Source organism: Lingula anatina, chromosome 5, assembly GCF_051362555.1.
Source record: "Lingula anatina isolate TDL-2025a chromosome 5, LinAna3.0, whole genome shotgun sequence".
Lineage (NCBI taxonomy): Eukaryota > Metazoa > Brachiopoda > Lingulata > Lingulida > Lingulidae > Lingula > Lingula anatina.
Window position 1 is genome coordinate 551011 of NC_141771.1, and position 16047 is coordinate 567057.

General features: G+C 36.8%; 1 protein-coding gene across 1 annotated transcript; it reads left to right on the forward strand.

The window, feature by feature from the left end:
- Positions 1 to 191: 191 nt before the first annotated feature.
- Positions 192 to 15883, forward strand: LOC106176990 (PAN2-PAN3 deadenylation complex catalytic subunit PAN2-like). The gene is made up of 28 exons (XM_087013853.1): positions 192 to 359; positions 1054 to 1300; positions 1836 to 2005; positions 2375 to 2495; positions 3555 to 3632; positions 3867 to 3985; positions 4338 to 4488; positions 4952 to 5093; positions 5427 to 5503; positions 6073 to 6203; positions 6458 to 6633; positions 7032 to 7192; positions 7466 to 7594; positions 8017 to 8166; positions 8433 to 8668; positions 8825 to 8961; positions 9491 to 9597; positions 9866 to 9964; positions 10336 to 10496; positions 10914 to 11022; positions 11286 to 11477; positions 11838 to 11928; positions 12294 to 12448; positions 12781 to 12866; positions 13507 to 13564; positions 13899 to 14078; positions 14436 to 14529; positions 14897 to 15883. The coding sequence occupies exons 2-28, from the start codon at positions 1061 to 1063 to the stop codon at positions 15073 to 15075; spliced, it is 3729 nt and encodes a 1242-aa protein (XP_086869979.1). The 5' UTR covers positions 192 to 359; positions 1054 to 1060; the 3' UTR covers positions 15076 to 15883.
- Positions 15884 to 16047: the final 164 nt, after the last annotated feature.

Below are 16047 nucleotides of genomic sequence, written 5' to 3' on the forward strand. Positions count from 1 at the left end.
TTTTCTCTTTCTAGATGAAAGGACCTTAATTTAGAAATAGAGACAAATGAATAAATAAATACATGGATGTAAAAAACACTTAAAGTCAGTTAGACCTTCGTATAGTAAAAAATAAATTGATAGATAGATAGATAGATAGATAGATCACCGATTCCCCTTAAGCGCTTTTTGCGGTAAGGCAGTCGGCAGAGTACTGGTTATACACATGTGCTTACTGTAGTAATGAGACCGTCATGTCTTGCTCTCCTGCTTTTAGAGATTCATAAACGTGACCTAGTTATGGAGAGGTGATTTTCATGGATCAGTTTAAACAAAAACATTGCCGAATTCGAACCGTTGCTCTCTGATCTTATCTCGCCGTGAGTTGAAATGCATTTATGTATTTGTTAAAAAGATATTTGGTTTTATAACTGCCCCAATAGTTTTGCATTGTGAGTTTTTATTTGACATGTGAGGTCGATTTATCCTCGATGGCGAGAGACAGTAGTCACTGACTCACTTACTCAGGCAGGGGCTCGCCGTGATCTGTTGATGATTCTAAAACCACGTAGAACTTTTAATATGGTACAAGAGACCACCATAATGGACAAAATCCCGATATAATGAATTAATTGTACAGAAAAAAATCGGAAAAAATCACCGTGACTTGCCCTTACAAGTTACATATGTATCCACTTACCAACTAGAAGTCATGGTCATTTACACTGTGGTGGCAGTACAATATAGTCTTGTTGATGAAAACTCAAAAAGACACTGAAACAATGCTAACATGATGTGGAAATGGGGATCGACACTAAGTTACATCATTACTTACGACATATATATTTAAAATTACCGGCATGGTTTCACTGTGAAAACACAGAACCAAGACATTTACTTTTACATATGTATTTTAACCAACCAACCAAACAAAAAAATATAAGCATTTGAGCAATTGTCTATCTGTCTGATTTAACAGATTTTACAATATTAATTGCTCTGCAGAGCAAAAAATACTTGTGCTCATTATGAATGTGAATTGGTTATAACAGCCTCTTCCCTGTCTTCCCTCAGGGTGGGGATGGAGTTTCACCCCACTATTCCACCAGGAGACCTTCCCCCTGCTGAGACTGCAGTTGAAGGTTACCATGACAGCAGTCTCCAGGGAGACTTGGGTCTCTATGGTGACCAGTTGCCAGGCAGCATGGAGCATGAATACAAGGAGTTCCACAGCATCTTGGTGGACGGTGGCAGCCATTTTGGAGTGTCAGCTGTGGCGTTTGATGGCCAGGAAGAGCTGCTGTGGATGGGTAACCAAGGGGTGGGTGCCAGTTATTCCGACAGCTGTCACAGTCTTAAAAATCACCACAGACATGTAATGGTCAGATGTTATACAAGCCTGTAGCCAGAAATTTACCAAGGGTTTTTTTTTTCTGAAAAAGTTACTCTTTTTTCTCCCTTAGTTGATTCAGTTTCAGAAATGGCAAAGAACATGCATCCAACTCCAATTTAGAGTAGACCTTTTCATGCCAACACCTTTAAACAAAGTGTAAATCTAACACAGTGCGACATGGTGAAAGAATTTCATATAAGTCAAACATCCAGATGATTCAGTGATGTCTAGCCATCTGCTGTTAGATGTGACCAGCCATATTGGCCACCATATGACACTCCTTTCCTTGGTGAAAATCATTGGTTATGATCCCAATGTTGATCCTTTATTGCTTGTAAGTCTAGCATAAGATTTATCCTACCTTATGGAAGTATCAGAGCCTTTACTCTGTTATAATAGCTTTATAAAATGATCTCACATACCGATGTTTATTGTTAAGTCTGTTCTTGCTACTCCACTTCAGGGTCATGTGACATCATACTATGGCCAGGGCATGCAGAAGTACACATCATTCCAAGTGGATGCCAGGTTTGATGTGAGGCAGCTCCTCACTCTGGACACGGGCGTCCTCTCCCTGATGAGGAACCATCTGAGGTGTTCTCACAGGTTTGGCAGAACGCTGTTTGACTATGGGTAAGGCTTGGAATAGGCACAGCTTTTTAGAAATTTTGAGTGCTGAAATCAATAAGTATGTGAAAAAGTGAACACTTGTTTTTTCACAAAGTGAAATAGTGAAATAAGATGTAACGATAGTTTTCTGGTCATTCTTAACTGTTGAGAGTTATATCCATAGAGCAAGTGAAATTGACTGATGCTATCTGTAGGTCAAGTTGAATATTTGCAGTGTATTAATATTCAGACAAATATTGTGTATAGAAGATGGCCCGCATTATATTACACAGAAAAATAAGAGAATACTGTTAAATTAATTGAAAAAAGAAAGGGTGTGAGTTGCGCTGTACATTGTGTTAGTTGTGCCATACATTGTGTTCTGTATTCCAGAGATGAGAGGTTACAGGACATGCAGTGTATGCTGCAGACAGGTGGAGATAAGTTATTGCTGGGAGGACACCAGACCAAGATGCTAGAGCTGGACCTGAACAGTGTCCAGGTGGTCAAAGAGGTGAGAGTTAGGACCACTGGTCAGTGATTATATGCCTTGACCACACATCAGTTTATTTTACCATACAGTATACTGTGAGACTGTGATGGTTGAGAATGTTGTAGGTGTGATTGCACTACAGAGTTATCCTGTGAGGTGTGACACTCTTTGGTTATATCTTTTATATACTTAAACATGCACAAAAAACTGAAATATTAGGGATAGTCATTTGTGTGATGTCTTTCGATTAAATATGTTGAGATATTTTTGTAGGATATCCATTATCTGACTAGGTACAGTGCTATGTGTGCTATACCAACTAGGTATAACATAGAAGTGGTATGGATTTAAAATGAAACTTTTGCTAAAATATTTCCCCGAGGTGTATGTTGACTGTGTATTTCATTGTATAAGAGATAATAAGAGCACATTGTTTAAAGTCATAATAACTCTTTGTTTTGGCCAAAAATTGGATTTTCCTGGAAAAAACGGCAATTTTCCCGTACTTACCAATGGCCAACGACCCCATTCCTGCATTCAAAGTTAATCCAGGGTTTTTTTCCTAAACGTACGGTTTTTTGTTAAAATCTCTTAAGAGATTTTAACTGACGGAGCTCTCTCTGACATTGCAAAGTCACTGGTGACCTACTTAAAACCGCGGGAAAAGCAGACAACAACAACACTATATAAGATTCATGAGATATATTCGTCTTTTTGTTAAAAATGCATTTATATCCGCAATGTGTGCCATTCTGGGCTTTTCGTTATCCGACGCACTGTACAAAAACTCGCAACTTACGTCTGCGTCTGCACTAATGCGTTTGGCGCCATGTTATTTTGGTCTCGAATGAACGCGAGAATCCGCGTGACACCATTACGTCATTAGCAACGAATGCACTTGTCGACCGGAAAAAAGGCATCGTAAGCCCTATTGACAAGCACAGATTTTAGTTTTCCTACAATAACGGCCGTTTTAGTGGTAAAATACAATAGAATATATTTCCATGCGTTTTTTACAATGTATTTCATGCGGATTTTTGAATCTCAAAGGAAGAGTTATTATTGCTTTAATTATCCTAGGTTGATGTAGAAGAGGCTGGATGTGCCATCATGAGGCAGACAAACAAGTACCTGTTCAGTGGCGACACCAGTGGCAAAGTAAGAAACTATGATAAAGGAATGATTTTAGTGGTTGTAGTTGTTTCTTTTCACACACAGAGGCTCCAAATATCTGTCAGCATGTCTCCATGAGGTCAGTGCTCTGTTACATATTTCTTTGACAAACAAAACCTGGAAAGATTCCAAAATTGTGAAATTCGAACCAATAGAGATACACAGTAAATGCAGTTAATATTATAATGATATGAAGTCTTTATGTACCCTCTCCCACAGGTGACCCTCAGAGACCCCCGCACACTGAAGTCGGAGCATGTGTTAGAGGCTCACACTGGAACACTCTCTGATATGGATGTCCATGAAAACCTGCTGATCACCTGTGGATTCACCAGCAGGTAGCACTAGGCAGGCATTTGTGACAGTGTGTTAGATGAGAATGTGTGTGTTGTGAATGTGTTAGCTGAGGATGTGTTAGATGTTAATGTGTTTGATGTGAATGTGTTAGCTGTGAATGAGTTAGATGTGAATGTTAGATGAGAATGTGTTAGATGTGATTGTGTAAGGTTTGAATGTGTAAGATGTGAATGAGATATCTGTGACTGTGTCAGCTGGGAATGTGTTGGGTGAGCTGGTGCTGACTATCAGTGTGCTCTGCTGGTGAAATGATAGGTCTCATTACTTAACAGTTTTCAGTAGAGCTTATTAAATTAAGAGAAGAGTTACTGAATCTGCTTACTTTTCATCCAGGAACAACATGGGTAACATGGCTGTGGATCGTTTCCTGAAAGTGTACGACCTGCGCATGCTGCGTGCGGTGACCCCAATACAGCTGATGATTGACCCCATGTTCCTCAGGTTTATGCCGACGTACTCCACCAGAATTGCTGTCATTTCTCAAGTACGTTTTGGTGTTTAGAAATACTTTCTGGTATAATCTGATACATTTTAAACTGTATTTTTGTGAATTTTCTTTAGGTTGTTGCTTTGAGAGCTTAATAAAAAATTTACTACGAGTGTTCCAACTAAATCAAATGAAGCAGATAGGAGTCAGTTTTGTGATTGGGAGAAAGATTGAAAATTACCTTTTAAAATAAGTTAAATTATCGGAAAAGCATGCTGTTTTAAAAGTCTTTCAAATTCTCAGCCATTACTGCCAGATACTGTTTTATCTCCTAAGTCGTATAAAATATTTTCCAAAAAGGAAAAAAGTCCTGTGCCAATATCTACTTCTCTCTCTCTCTCTCTCTCTCTCTCTCTCTCTCTCTCTCTCTCTCTCTCTCTCTCTCTCTCTCTCTCTCTCTCTCTCTCTCTCTCTCTCTCTCTCTCTCCAGCCTAACTTTGATTGCTATTCTGTCTTCCAGGCAGGCCAGTTCCAGCTAACAGACACAGGTGCTGTTACACCAGCCTCCCTGTTTATGTACCAGGTCCACACAGAGGGCGCTGGCATCATGGCCTTTGATGTCTCCACCTCCTGCCAGACTATGGCGTTTGGTGACAGTGCCGGTATGTACTACTACCCCTCCTTCTTCCCTCTCTCTCTCTCTCTCATTTTCTCTCAGTTGATTTTAGACTGCTCTGGGAAAATTTTCTCTCTCTTTCTCTCTCTCTCTCTCTCTCATTTTCTCTCAGTTGATTTTAGACTGCTCTGGGAAAATTTTCTCTCTCTTTCTCTCTCTCTCTCTCATTTTCTCTCAGTTGATTTTGGACTGCTCTGGGAAAATTTATTATGCCCTCTCATAAAGTACTTGTATATAATTCTTTTCATTTAGTGTATAATGCATAATTAGAGATATGGTCAGCTCAGTGAAGTGATGATAAGATTGGACTCTGTTCCAGGTATTTTACACCTGTATGCTACAGGAGAACATGCAGTGTACAACACCTTCTCCAGACCCACAGAGTTTGCTGATCAGGTACACCTAATGAAATGCTCTGTATCTCAACTAACACAATGGTATATCTCAACTAACACAATGGTATATCTCAGCTAACACAATGCTATATCTCAACTAACACAGTGCTGTATTTCAACTAAAGCAAGCTGTATTTCAATAAATAGCTTCTAGAGCTCAACTAATAGAACTTGTGAGCTCAACTTTGATCAAAGTTAAGTCTCCTCAAATACACTGTACTGATTATACAACACATTGTCAATATTAACTGTACAAGAATTCTCCTCACAAAACTGAATGTTTTAGATAAAACTGTTTTATCATATCCAGACATATTTCACTTAAAATTATTTATTTTGCCAAAAGTATTTGAATTCATTAATTATGCCTATTACTCTGTAAATGTACAATAGGTGTTGGTCTTTGAGAATATAGTTTATTTTTATTTTGATAATAAAAAAATTCAGTTTTCTGAATGGGACTATCTATCTTTCTGTCCAACTATCGATCTATCTGTATTTAGGACTTGAATATTGAAGTAAGTGAAAGTCATCGGGTTGATGTTATTCAGTGATTTTTGTATATTTCAGCCTCGTCCTCTCCAGCCAATCAGCATCACTGATGAGTTGACGCCCTATGCCATCATACCAATGCCATACCCAGACAGTAGCCAGAAACTGCTCTCTGATTGGCCAGAACATCTGTGTCAGCGCGTGTACAGGTAGGCAGTGTTATTGCGGAGAATAATGAGAAATAGTTCGACAGATGAGAATGCAATCCTACATATACTTTGTACCTTTATGTCTACCTGTAATTGAAAAGATGCGGAGCAAATAATTTGGTGTTAAAAACAAGACCATATGGTTGTATTTAAATTTTAATGTCATTTTAAGTCAAAGTGAAATTGCATTAATTTTGTTCATATTATGATCATAAGTTTAATAGAACTTCTAACTGCTCATAATGTCATTTCAGGAAAACTCAGAATATAGACAACGAGATTCTGCGCTCCATCATGACGCGAGATAACATGGGGTACGCCCCCAACCCTGGTATAAAACAGCGGAACCAGGTCCCTTATAAAGTCAATACAGGCACTACGAAGGGCAGGCACAGAAAACCTAGTGTTCCTGAGTCTCCACTAGGAAGAGGTAGTGTATACACACATGATATTTTAATAAATTTATAGCTCACAACCAGTGATAGCTTTCCAAACTCTGGAATAAAAAGTTTGTAGTTTGTTGTGGACTATAAGGATGTTAACAAATTGAGGTCATATTGTAATTTCCTATATCCAGGCAGCATTGGAATTTAACATGAAATTTTTAGGATAAACTAAAAAGTTCTGACAGATTCCTTGTAGAACCTAAATAGAGTGACAGGTGTGTGTATGTGTGCTCGTGTCAGTTTTTGCAAAACAAACACTTCATTTACTCCATAACAGCTCTACTGTTTTAATACTGTTTCATTTGGAATATAACTTCCATGAACAACATTTATTTCTTACAGAGTTAAACAAATATAAAACAGAGAGTTTACTTTCTCTCAGGTGATGATCCCTTTGTCTCTGTCCCCAAGACCTACCAGAAGGTGGAGGTGAAATATTCCAAGCATGGCTGGGAGGACTTTGACTTCAGACATTACAACAAGACCAACTTTGCTGGCCTGGAGACACACATTCCTAATGCCTACTGCAATGCCATGCTGCAGGCAAGTTGGGGGGGGGAGGACTGAGACAATAAGTGATGGATGCTTTTACTTCAGCACTACAAAACGGGCATTGATAAAGAACGGTAGGATGAAGGAGACAGATCTTAAGTGGGCCTGGTAATAAACTGTTTTCAGTAATTGTAATGACAAGATGGCAGACTAGAAATTTTATCAACACATGGTTTATATTGTAGGTGCTGTACTTTATAGCACCTCTTGGGGTGTTCAGGAGGGTCATACAATAAACGTATAAACAGATTTTTTGTTTTGTAGGTGCTGTACTTTATAGAACCCCTGAGATGTGTACTGGAAAGTCATCTCTGTCTGAAGGAGTTCTGTCTCTCCTGTGAGCTGGGATTTCTGTTCCATATGTTGGACAAACAGAAGGGGCAGACATGTCAGGTTGGTTGAGATACAGCATTGTGTTGGTTGAGATACAGCATTGTGCTGGTTGAGATACAGCATTGTGCTGGTTGAGATATAGCATTGCATTAGGTGTGTCACAGTACCTAAATAGAAGAGACAGATATGCCAGATTGGTACATAAGACAAGATGATGGGGCTTGGAAGTGAAACTTTTATCCAAATATAAAATTTAAAAAAAAAGAAAATGACAAGAAAAAATTAAAATTTGCAAAGCAGATTTTTGGCACTGAATCTGGAGAATAGTAATAATAATGTGTGCAAAGTTTGGCATGGTATAGGACATCTGTAGCTTTGAAATAAAAAAAAAATTGGATGCTTAGAAAAACTAAAATTTTAACTGAAAATATAAAAGCTAGAACTAAAACAGTATAACAATATATTTCTATATTTTATTGCAGGCGAGTAATTTCCTGAGAGCTTTCCGTACAATCCCAGAAGCCTCTGCGTTGGGTCTTATCCTCAACGACAATGAAGAATCCAGCGCAAAGACCAACTTCTCCCGTCTCATCCAAAGCTGGAGTCGCTTCATAGCACAACAGCTACATACTGTAAGTTGGAACAAAATATTGATTTTCAAATTATTGTCTCATGTTTTATATAATCGATACAAGTATTATGCATGCTAAATACAATATTCATCACATACTGTTCACATGAACATATTCTCAAATTAACTAGAGAGAAATCAGGTTACATCCTATGACATATAGTATATATCTTTATAACAAAATATTTTGTTAAATTTGATTCTCTGTCTAAAAAAATTGATAGATTAGTGAAAACAAAAGTGTGAATTGTCTTTGTTTTCTACCAGGAAACCTCCCAGAAGACCAAGACCAAGATAGCAGAGATAATTGAGAAAGAAGAGAGGAGACAGCAGGAGGAGCACGAACATGAACAGACAGCTGATGAAGGGACTACAGAGGCGACACCTACAGTTGAGGAGGCCACTGAAGCACAACCCTCAGCAGAACCTTCTGCAGATGAAGAGAAGGAGAAAGAAAATGAGAAAGCTGAGGAAAAAGTTGAAGTGACAAGGAGTGGAGAGATGTTAGTTAATTTGGCAATTGGTGAATTTTGGACAAAACTTAAAAATGTTACAATTCCATTCATTTTTGACATTTTTTGCACAAGTAGCCTGGTCTTAAGGACTCCTATCGGAAATTGTAGCTTGTTTTATTTGTTACTATTTGTCGTTATTTTCAGCTCCCCTCAGACCACGGTACCTGGCCGGCTGTTCTACACAGAAGTGATCAGCTCATTCAAGTGTCGCTGTGGTCTCAGCAGTTCCAGAGCAGGGACGTCCACACTGTGTAATCTTACATATCCCGAGATAGATGACAGTAAGTGTTGTGGTCTGTGGCAAACCAGACGTACTGTGTTGTCTTTTAGTTTCATTGACAAGACACTGATATTAGCTGTGCAATGTCACCAAGCTATGATGAATGTCTTTGTAGAATTGTCAGTATTATTTATTTTCATGTTGAAATTTTTAAAATTATATATATATATTACATTTGCTGTTATATATTAATATTGCCATATTTTGTAATGTAATATTTCTATATTCAGGCAAAGGTCTGGTACAGTATACATTTACTGTAAAGTATTTAAACATATTTTGTAATGTTATATTTCTATATTCAGGCAAAGGTCTGGTACAGTATACATTTACTGTAAAGTATTTAAACATATTTTGTAATGTTATATTTCTATATTCATGCAAGGGTCTGGTACAGTTTACATTTGCTGTAAAGTATTTAAACATATTTTGTAATGTTATATTTCTATATTCAGGCAAGGGTCTGGTACAGTATACATTTACTGTAAAGTATTTAAACATATTCTGTAATGTTATATTTCTATATTCAGGTAAAGGTCTGGTACAGTATACATTTGCTGATGTACTCAGACACAGTATGGTATCAGAGCAGAACACACAGGCCTGGTGTAACACCTGCTCCAGATATCAGCCTCATGTAAGGACACAAAACTTCTTGTAGATGATTACATAAGAACTTCTCATGAATAATTTGATAGTGCAAAAATTTTGTGAAAAGTCTTGAATATAATAGATAATTTTAAGTAATGTCAGCTCAGTAAGGACCAGATAATGCAGGACATCAGGCAAACTTCAGAATACGGACAAAATTGCATCGAATTAAATGAGGTACTTAAGCAAAATCGTAATGCTTATTTTGTCAGTTTGTTCAGATTGAGGATCAGTGGATTTATGATGTTTTCTAGGTCCAAACCAAAGTATTGAAGAATCTACCAGATGTCCTGGGGGTGAACTGTAAACTGGACAATGAGAGAGATCTGGAGTTTTGGAGTACCCAGAAGATGGTATAGTGATCATCATATTGATATTTCATTTGCAGGATGATAAGAATTATTTTATGTGATTGGCAGGACTATGATAATTGTTTTATCTAAATCCATTTGTTTGTTTAGCAGCTGTGTATGATGTATCAAAAGAAAAACACTGGTGCATGCAAATACATGCACGTGCACACACACACACACACACACACACACACACACACACACACACATTCATGTATCCTTTAAGAATCAGGTAAAGTTGTTTTTATATATTTTTATTTTCCTTTGACACTTTTCTTTTTATCCAGAAGATTCAGATGTTGTGCTTGTGTGTAATAATAATATAGAACCTTTATATGAAACATGACAACAATATTTGTCAATATTTCCAGTTATTAAAGAGACGACAGGAGGAAATGGAGGCCAGGAATCCAGATTTACAAATGGCCGCTGCCTACGCTGCCGCCATGCAGAGAAAGCCGTGCAGATATGGCGCTGCCTGCACTCGCAAGGACTGCCACTTCTGGCACAATGATCCAGAGAAAGATAAGATGTGAGGATGGAGAAATACAATTTATTTCTGAACTTCTACTCCAGATTTTAACAAAAGTGCCTCACAATACTAAATCAGGTTGTCTTCAAGCTTCTTCCCCTCCTTTTAATTCCGTAACATGAAGTCATGGAGGCACTGTGCTTATATTCCAAGCACCAAGCCTTGGTTTTCATTCTTTTTTACTGTGTTTTCCATTCTTTTCTGTTGTGTGCCAATCAGGCTTCTGGCAGATGCAAATGTATTGTATCAAATGTGCTTACCAGTTTACACTATGCCAGCTATTTGAAAATGCATTGAATAATGATTTACAATTTACAGCCGAGTTCTCATTGGGAATATTAGAAAGATATTTTTGTCCACATTTCCACAACTTCCAGTAAACATAAAATAATTTATCACCATTTCTACAACTTCCAGAGAAATAAAGAAGTCTGAAGACGAGCCTGGTTGGATTCCATTTCTGTTGAAAATGAGGCTGACACCAGAGGGCAGTGTGGAGGTGGAGGAACAAGAAGTGACAGAAGAGGTGAAACAACTTTTTCTTGTAGAATGAAAACTTTTGTAAAGTGCTCTGTGTCTTTTCTATCAACTTAGACCATTTAAGCCAAGGTTCTGTTTCTGTAATCTAGTTCATATAGACACCTAATGAATTTTAGCAAAATATAAACAAATAAAGATTTTTGTATGTGCACACCATTCAAGTATGGAAACATGGCCTTAACACTTTTCTGACATTTTCCACAAATCATGCTTGAGCTAGACTTCATATACTCTGACGTTTGGTTCCAGAGATTTATCCCAGAGCCAGGCTACACGTATTACGACCTACTGGCCACTGTGGCGCACGTGAAGGATGCCAAGACAGGAGGTAACCTGGTCAGCCATGTCAAGGTTGGGGAGACGTACCACCAGAGGAAAGAGGGCGTCACTTGTACACAGTGGTATCTCTTCAATGACTTCTCCATCACTCCCATAGAAGAGGTCAGTAACTTGTTGAAACAATTATTAGATATTGTATCATTCTTATATTACACTTCAAGACAATGAATTGAAGTAATTTTATCCAAGTAATTGTTACTGTGTTTCATGTCTGACAGAGGAACTTTCAGTCATATTTTGTAAAGATGATCAATTTTAGTAGATGCTTTATACTGTACATTTTCCATAGCTACTTTTATAAAGTGACTTAGTTTTAATCATCGTCAAAGAAAAAGAAAAACACTGCTGTTTGTCAATGTAGCACATATTGTTAAAATTATATATATATAAATATTGGTTATATTACAGAAATATCATATATTTGTATTTGTGTGATGCCTACAAGATGTGTGTTTATTCCAGCAAGAGGCAGTCCAGTTCAACCTGGAGTGGAAGTTTCCATGTCTGATCTACTTTATAAGAAAAGATCTTAACCAACATTATGACATACAGAGTAAGTAACACACTGCCATTTTAAAAGCACACTATGTGGATTAGATCCCAAACAAAAATTTAATTTTCCTGAAAATTTTGTCACTTCTCCTGTGATCAACACAGAATACCATATCCAAAACTGTTGACAAAGTTAGAGTCCACACACAGCTTCAGCAAAGATTTACCAGTATAGCTGGAAATTTTCTCAACAGGTGTAAATTGTTTTTTTTTCTGCCTGTCATGTGTTATCCACAGCTGGTCATAGGAGTTGTCAAAACACATGAAAATTTAAAACCACCATGCCATTGAACCTCCTCAGCAGATAACATCACCTCGTATTCAGTTTTAACTTACTATTCACCATGCTGTATACTATGATTCTAGTCAAGAACCCTGTCAGCTCAGATGTGCTGTTTGCTGATGCCTCATTAGTCAACCCCAAGAGAAGGAAGATCACCTACTCCCCTCTCAGCCTGGATGAGCTGCCACAGAAAGGAGACCTGGTGGGCCTGGACGCTGAGTTTGTCTCCTTGAACCAGGTATGTTCTCTCTCTCTCTCTCTCTCTCTCTCTCTCTTTCTCACACACACACACACACACACACACACACACACACATAAAAAACATTCTCTCTCCAACTCTTTCTCTCTCTCTCTCTCTCTCTCTCTCTCTCTCTGCATGAGGTAGGTTGTCCCCATCTCCTGGTGGGTCTTGTTTAGTTCAGTTGTCCCATGCAGTTAACATCTTGTTTATTTTGGTGGCATTCATGAATACAATGTGTTCATTAAAGCTATGCAAAATATGGTGAGTGAAAGCAATAAATAGTTTTATAAATCCATTTAGAGATCTAAAAAGTTATCTTAATCATGCAGGAAGAAGCAGAGTTGAGAAGTGATGGGACACGTTCTACCATCAAACCCTCCCAGATGTCTGCAGCCAGGATTACCTGTATAAGAGGGTAAGATGACTTCACTGAAGTATTTGATTACCTGTATAACAGGGTAAGATAACTTCACTTAATAAGTATTAGATTACCTGTATAAGAGGGTAAGACAGACTTCACTTAATAAGTATTTGATTACCTGTATAAGAGGGTAAGACAGACTTCACTTAATAAGTATTTGATTACCTGTATAAGAGGGTAAGACAGACTTCACTTAATAAGTATTTGATTACCTATATAAGAGGGTAAGACAGACTTCACTTAATAAGTATTTGATTACCTGTATAAGAGGGTAAGACAGACTTCACTTAATAAGTATTTGATTACCTGTATAAGAGGGTAAGACAGACTTCACTTAATAAGTATTTGATTACCTGTATAAGAGGGTAAGACAGACTTTACTTAATAAGTATTTGAAGTATTTAATAAGTATTTGAATAACTACCTGTAGAAGAAGGTAACACAGACTTCACTAATTATCTGTAGAATGTAAAGCTTTCTATCTAACCTGGTCCTAAAGCTACATTTCAATAATTCAATAATTTACTTTTTGCTTAGTACAGCAATATCTAAGGATTAAATTCACTGCTTGTTTAAGGTGTTTATAAAAAGTTAAATCGGTTTTGTTGCCAATGTGCTTTGTGCATTATTTCAGACAAGGAGAGGGTGAGGGGGAACCCTTTATAGATGATTATATTGCTACTCAGGAACAAGTAAGTGACAAAATTTTCTCTTTCTCTCCCAAAGACACACACACACACACTTACATGCTCATATACTATAGTGCAAAGTTTTAAAATCAACATCAGAAAAGATGTTTATAGGTAGAATGTAGAAAGTTATAATTATTGCCTTTTTTGATATGTTGAACTATTTTGTTTTGTAAACAGTATTAACAGCATTATTTACTGTTTCTATGCAGGTACATGTGTGTTATAAACTTACATTTTTTACTGTTACTAGGTAACAACTAACATATTCCTTGCCCACATATATCATGTTGTTTATAGGTTGTAAGAGATTGACCCAATTTCTTCCTGTTGCTAGGTAGTAGATTACTTGACCCAGTTTTCTGGCATCAAGCCTGGAGACCTGGATGTAACAGTGTCCTCCAAGCACCTGACCACACTGAAGTCTGCCTACATCAAGCTCAGGTATTTGGTGGACACTGGGGTGGTCTTTGTGGGCCACGGCCTGAAGAAGGACTTCAGAGTGATTAATTTGGTGGTAGGTGGTGCCTGGTTCTCTCTCTCTCTCTCTCTCTCTCTGTTCTGACATTTCAAATTATCTTTGTTGATCCATCCTCCATTTTTTGAAGGTCTTCCAGAAGACCCAGAAAAAAGGGTTATTTTAGTAAAGGTGTTTGTATACTGCTACCAGTATATGTGAATTGTGTCACTGTCATAATAATCATAGTTATTATTATCATTATGAATATTTTTAAAGACTGCTCATTGTACATGTTATGTAAAGAAAAAAAAACTTGAGGTTCTTAACAGACAATTTAAAGTTACAAACTCTAAAATGCTAAGATATGCTCATATTAATAAGACATAAAATAATGAAATGATATCCACATTCCAGGTTCCTAAAGACCAGATAGTGGACACTGTCCATTTGTTTCACCTGCCACGCCAGAGAATGATCTCCCTCAAGTTTCTGGCCTGGTATTTCTTAGGTAAGTTCTTTAGTACAAATCTGTGACAACATTAATAATATAGAAGTACCTGATGGATCATGCAAATTCTGAAATTTAAGTGGAAAGTCTGAAGTTTTCCTCAGCTACATTTGATAAAACAAGAAGTGTTAGCAGGGAAGTGTGGTAATGAAGTATTTGATGAATTATTTCATATGATTATGTAAGATGAAATTTTTTATACTGTAAGAGAGTTGCGGGAGAGTTGCATGTATGGTCTTTATTTAAATCATGCATTCAAGCCCATTTGTTTTCAAATTACAGTGTTTTCTCCCCAGAATAATTTTCAGTATGGTTTAACATGTTTTATTGTATTTAAAAGCATTTTGTTGTTGTTTTTAATCCCCAGGCATCAATATTCAGTCTGTTACCCATGATTCCATAGAAGATGCCAGGACAGCCCTGAAGCTGTATAAGAAATACCAGGAGCTCTCTAATGAAGGAGGAGATAAAATCAGAGAAGCTCTCAAAGAAATGTATGAAAAAGGGCGCCAACTTTCATGGAAAATACCAGAAAATGAACAGTGACTTTAGCTTTAAGTTAATAAACACTTTATTTTACTGATGACTAGGGGACTGCCTTTAATCTGTATCAGAAATGTTAGCAGCTCTCTTTGATGGCAGAGATAAAATAAAAGAGAGTTGGGAAATATATACATAAGAAAAAGGATGTAAAGTAGCATGGAAAAGGCGTGAAAAAGAGGAATGAATCTAGCTGTTTTTTTACCAGAGAAATACTGTGCTCTGTTGAGGATATGAGCACTGCCCAGATAAAAATTACAAAAATCTCGTTTTTATCTTGATAAAGATAGAGGGTCCATTTTTTATTACTTTACTTAACTTTTGTATCCAATTTTTTTAAATGAAACATGAAAAGGAAAATTAGTAGTGGCTTTAGTTGATTCAGTTTGTTACAAACTTGCAAGACTTAGTTAAAAATGATCGTACAATGTAATTAGAGTAATGAACCTGACATCTAAATAGTGTCTTGTAAGGAAAGCATTGTTGAAAATATATATGCTAGTACAAGAAAAATTGGAAGCAAGCATAAAAAGTTCCAGAAAAAATACACTTTGCTTATTATTATTTTTATTCATTTATATATAAAAGATAGGCATTGCTGAATTGGGACATATTTGCGCTTGTATGATTTTAGACAGAACAAATATTTTGACCAGAAAAAGAAAGTAAGATATGATTGCTAATTTTAAAATGAAAATTTATTTATAAAGAATGGTTTGACAATAAGGTAAAGTTCATTTTACTCAAAAGAACATTTTTGTCTGTAATTTTGTATGAAAGAAAAAATGTGAAATAAAGAAAATCCAAAGAGAAATTTGTTGTTAGAATTCATGAAACAGTTTTTTGAAAAGTAAGAGACTGTATTACGGTTATGGACAACAAGCTTTCGATGAGTTGAATCGATGGCCATTATTTTTAACGAATGAAGAACTTGTAGGAAATTCGATTTGAATGTAAGATTTAGCCCGTCTTGGGAGT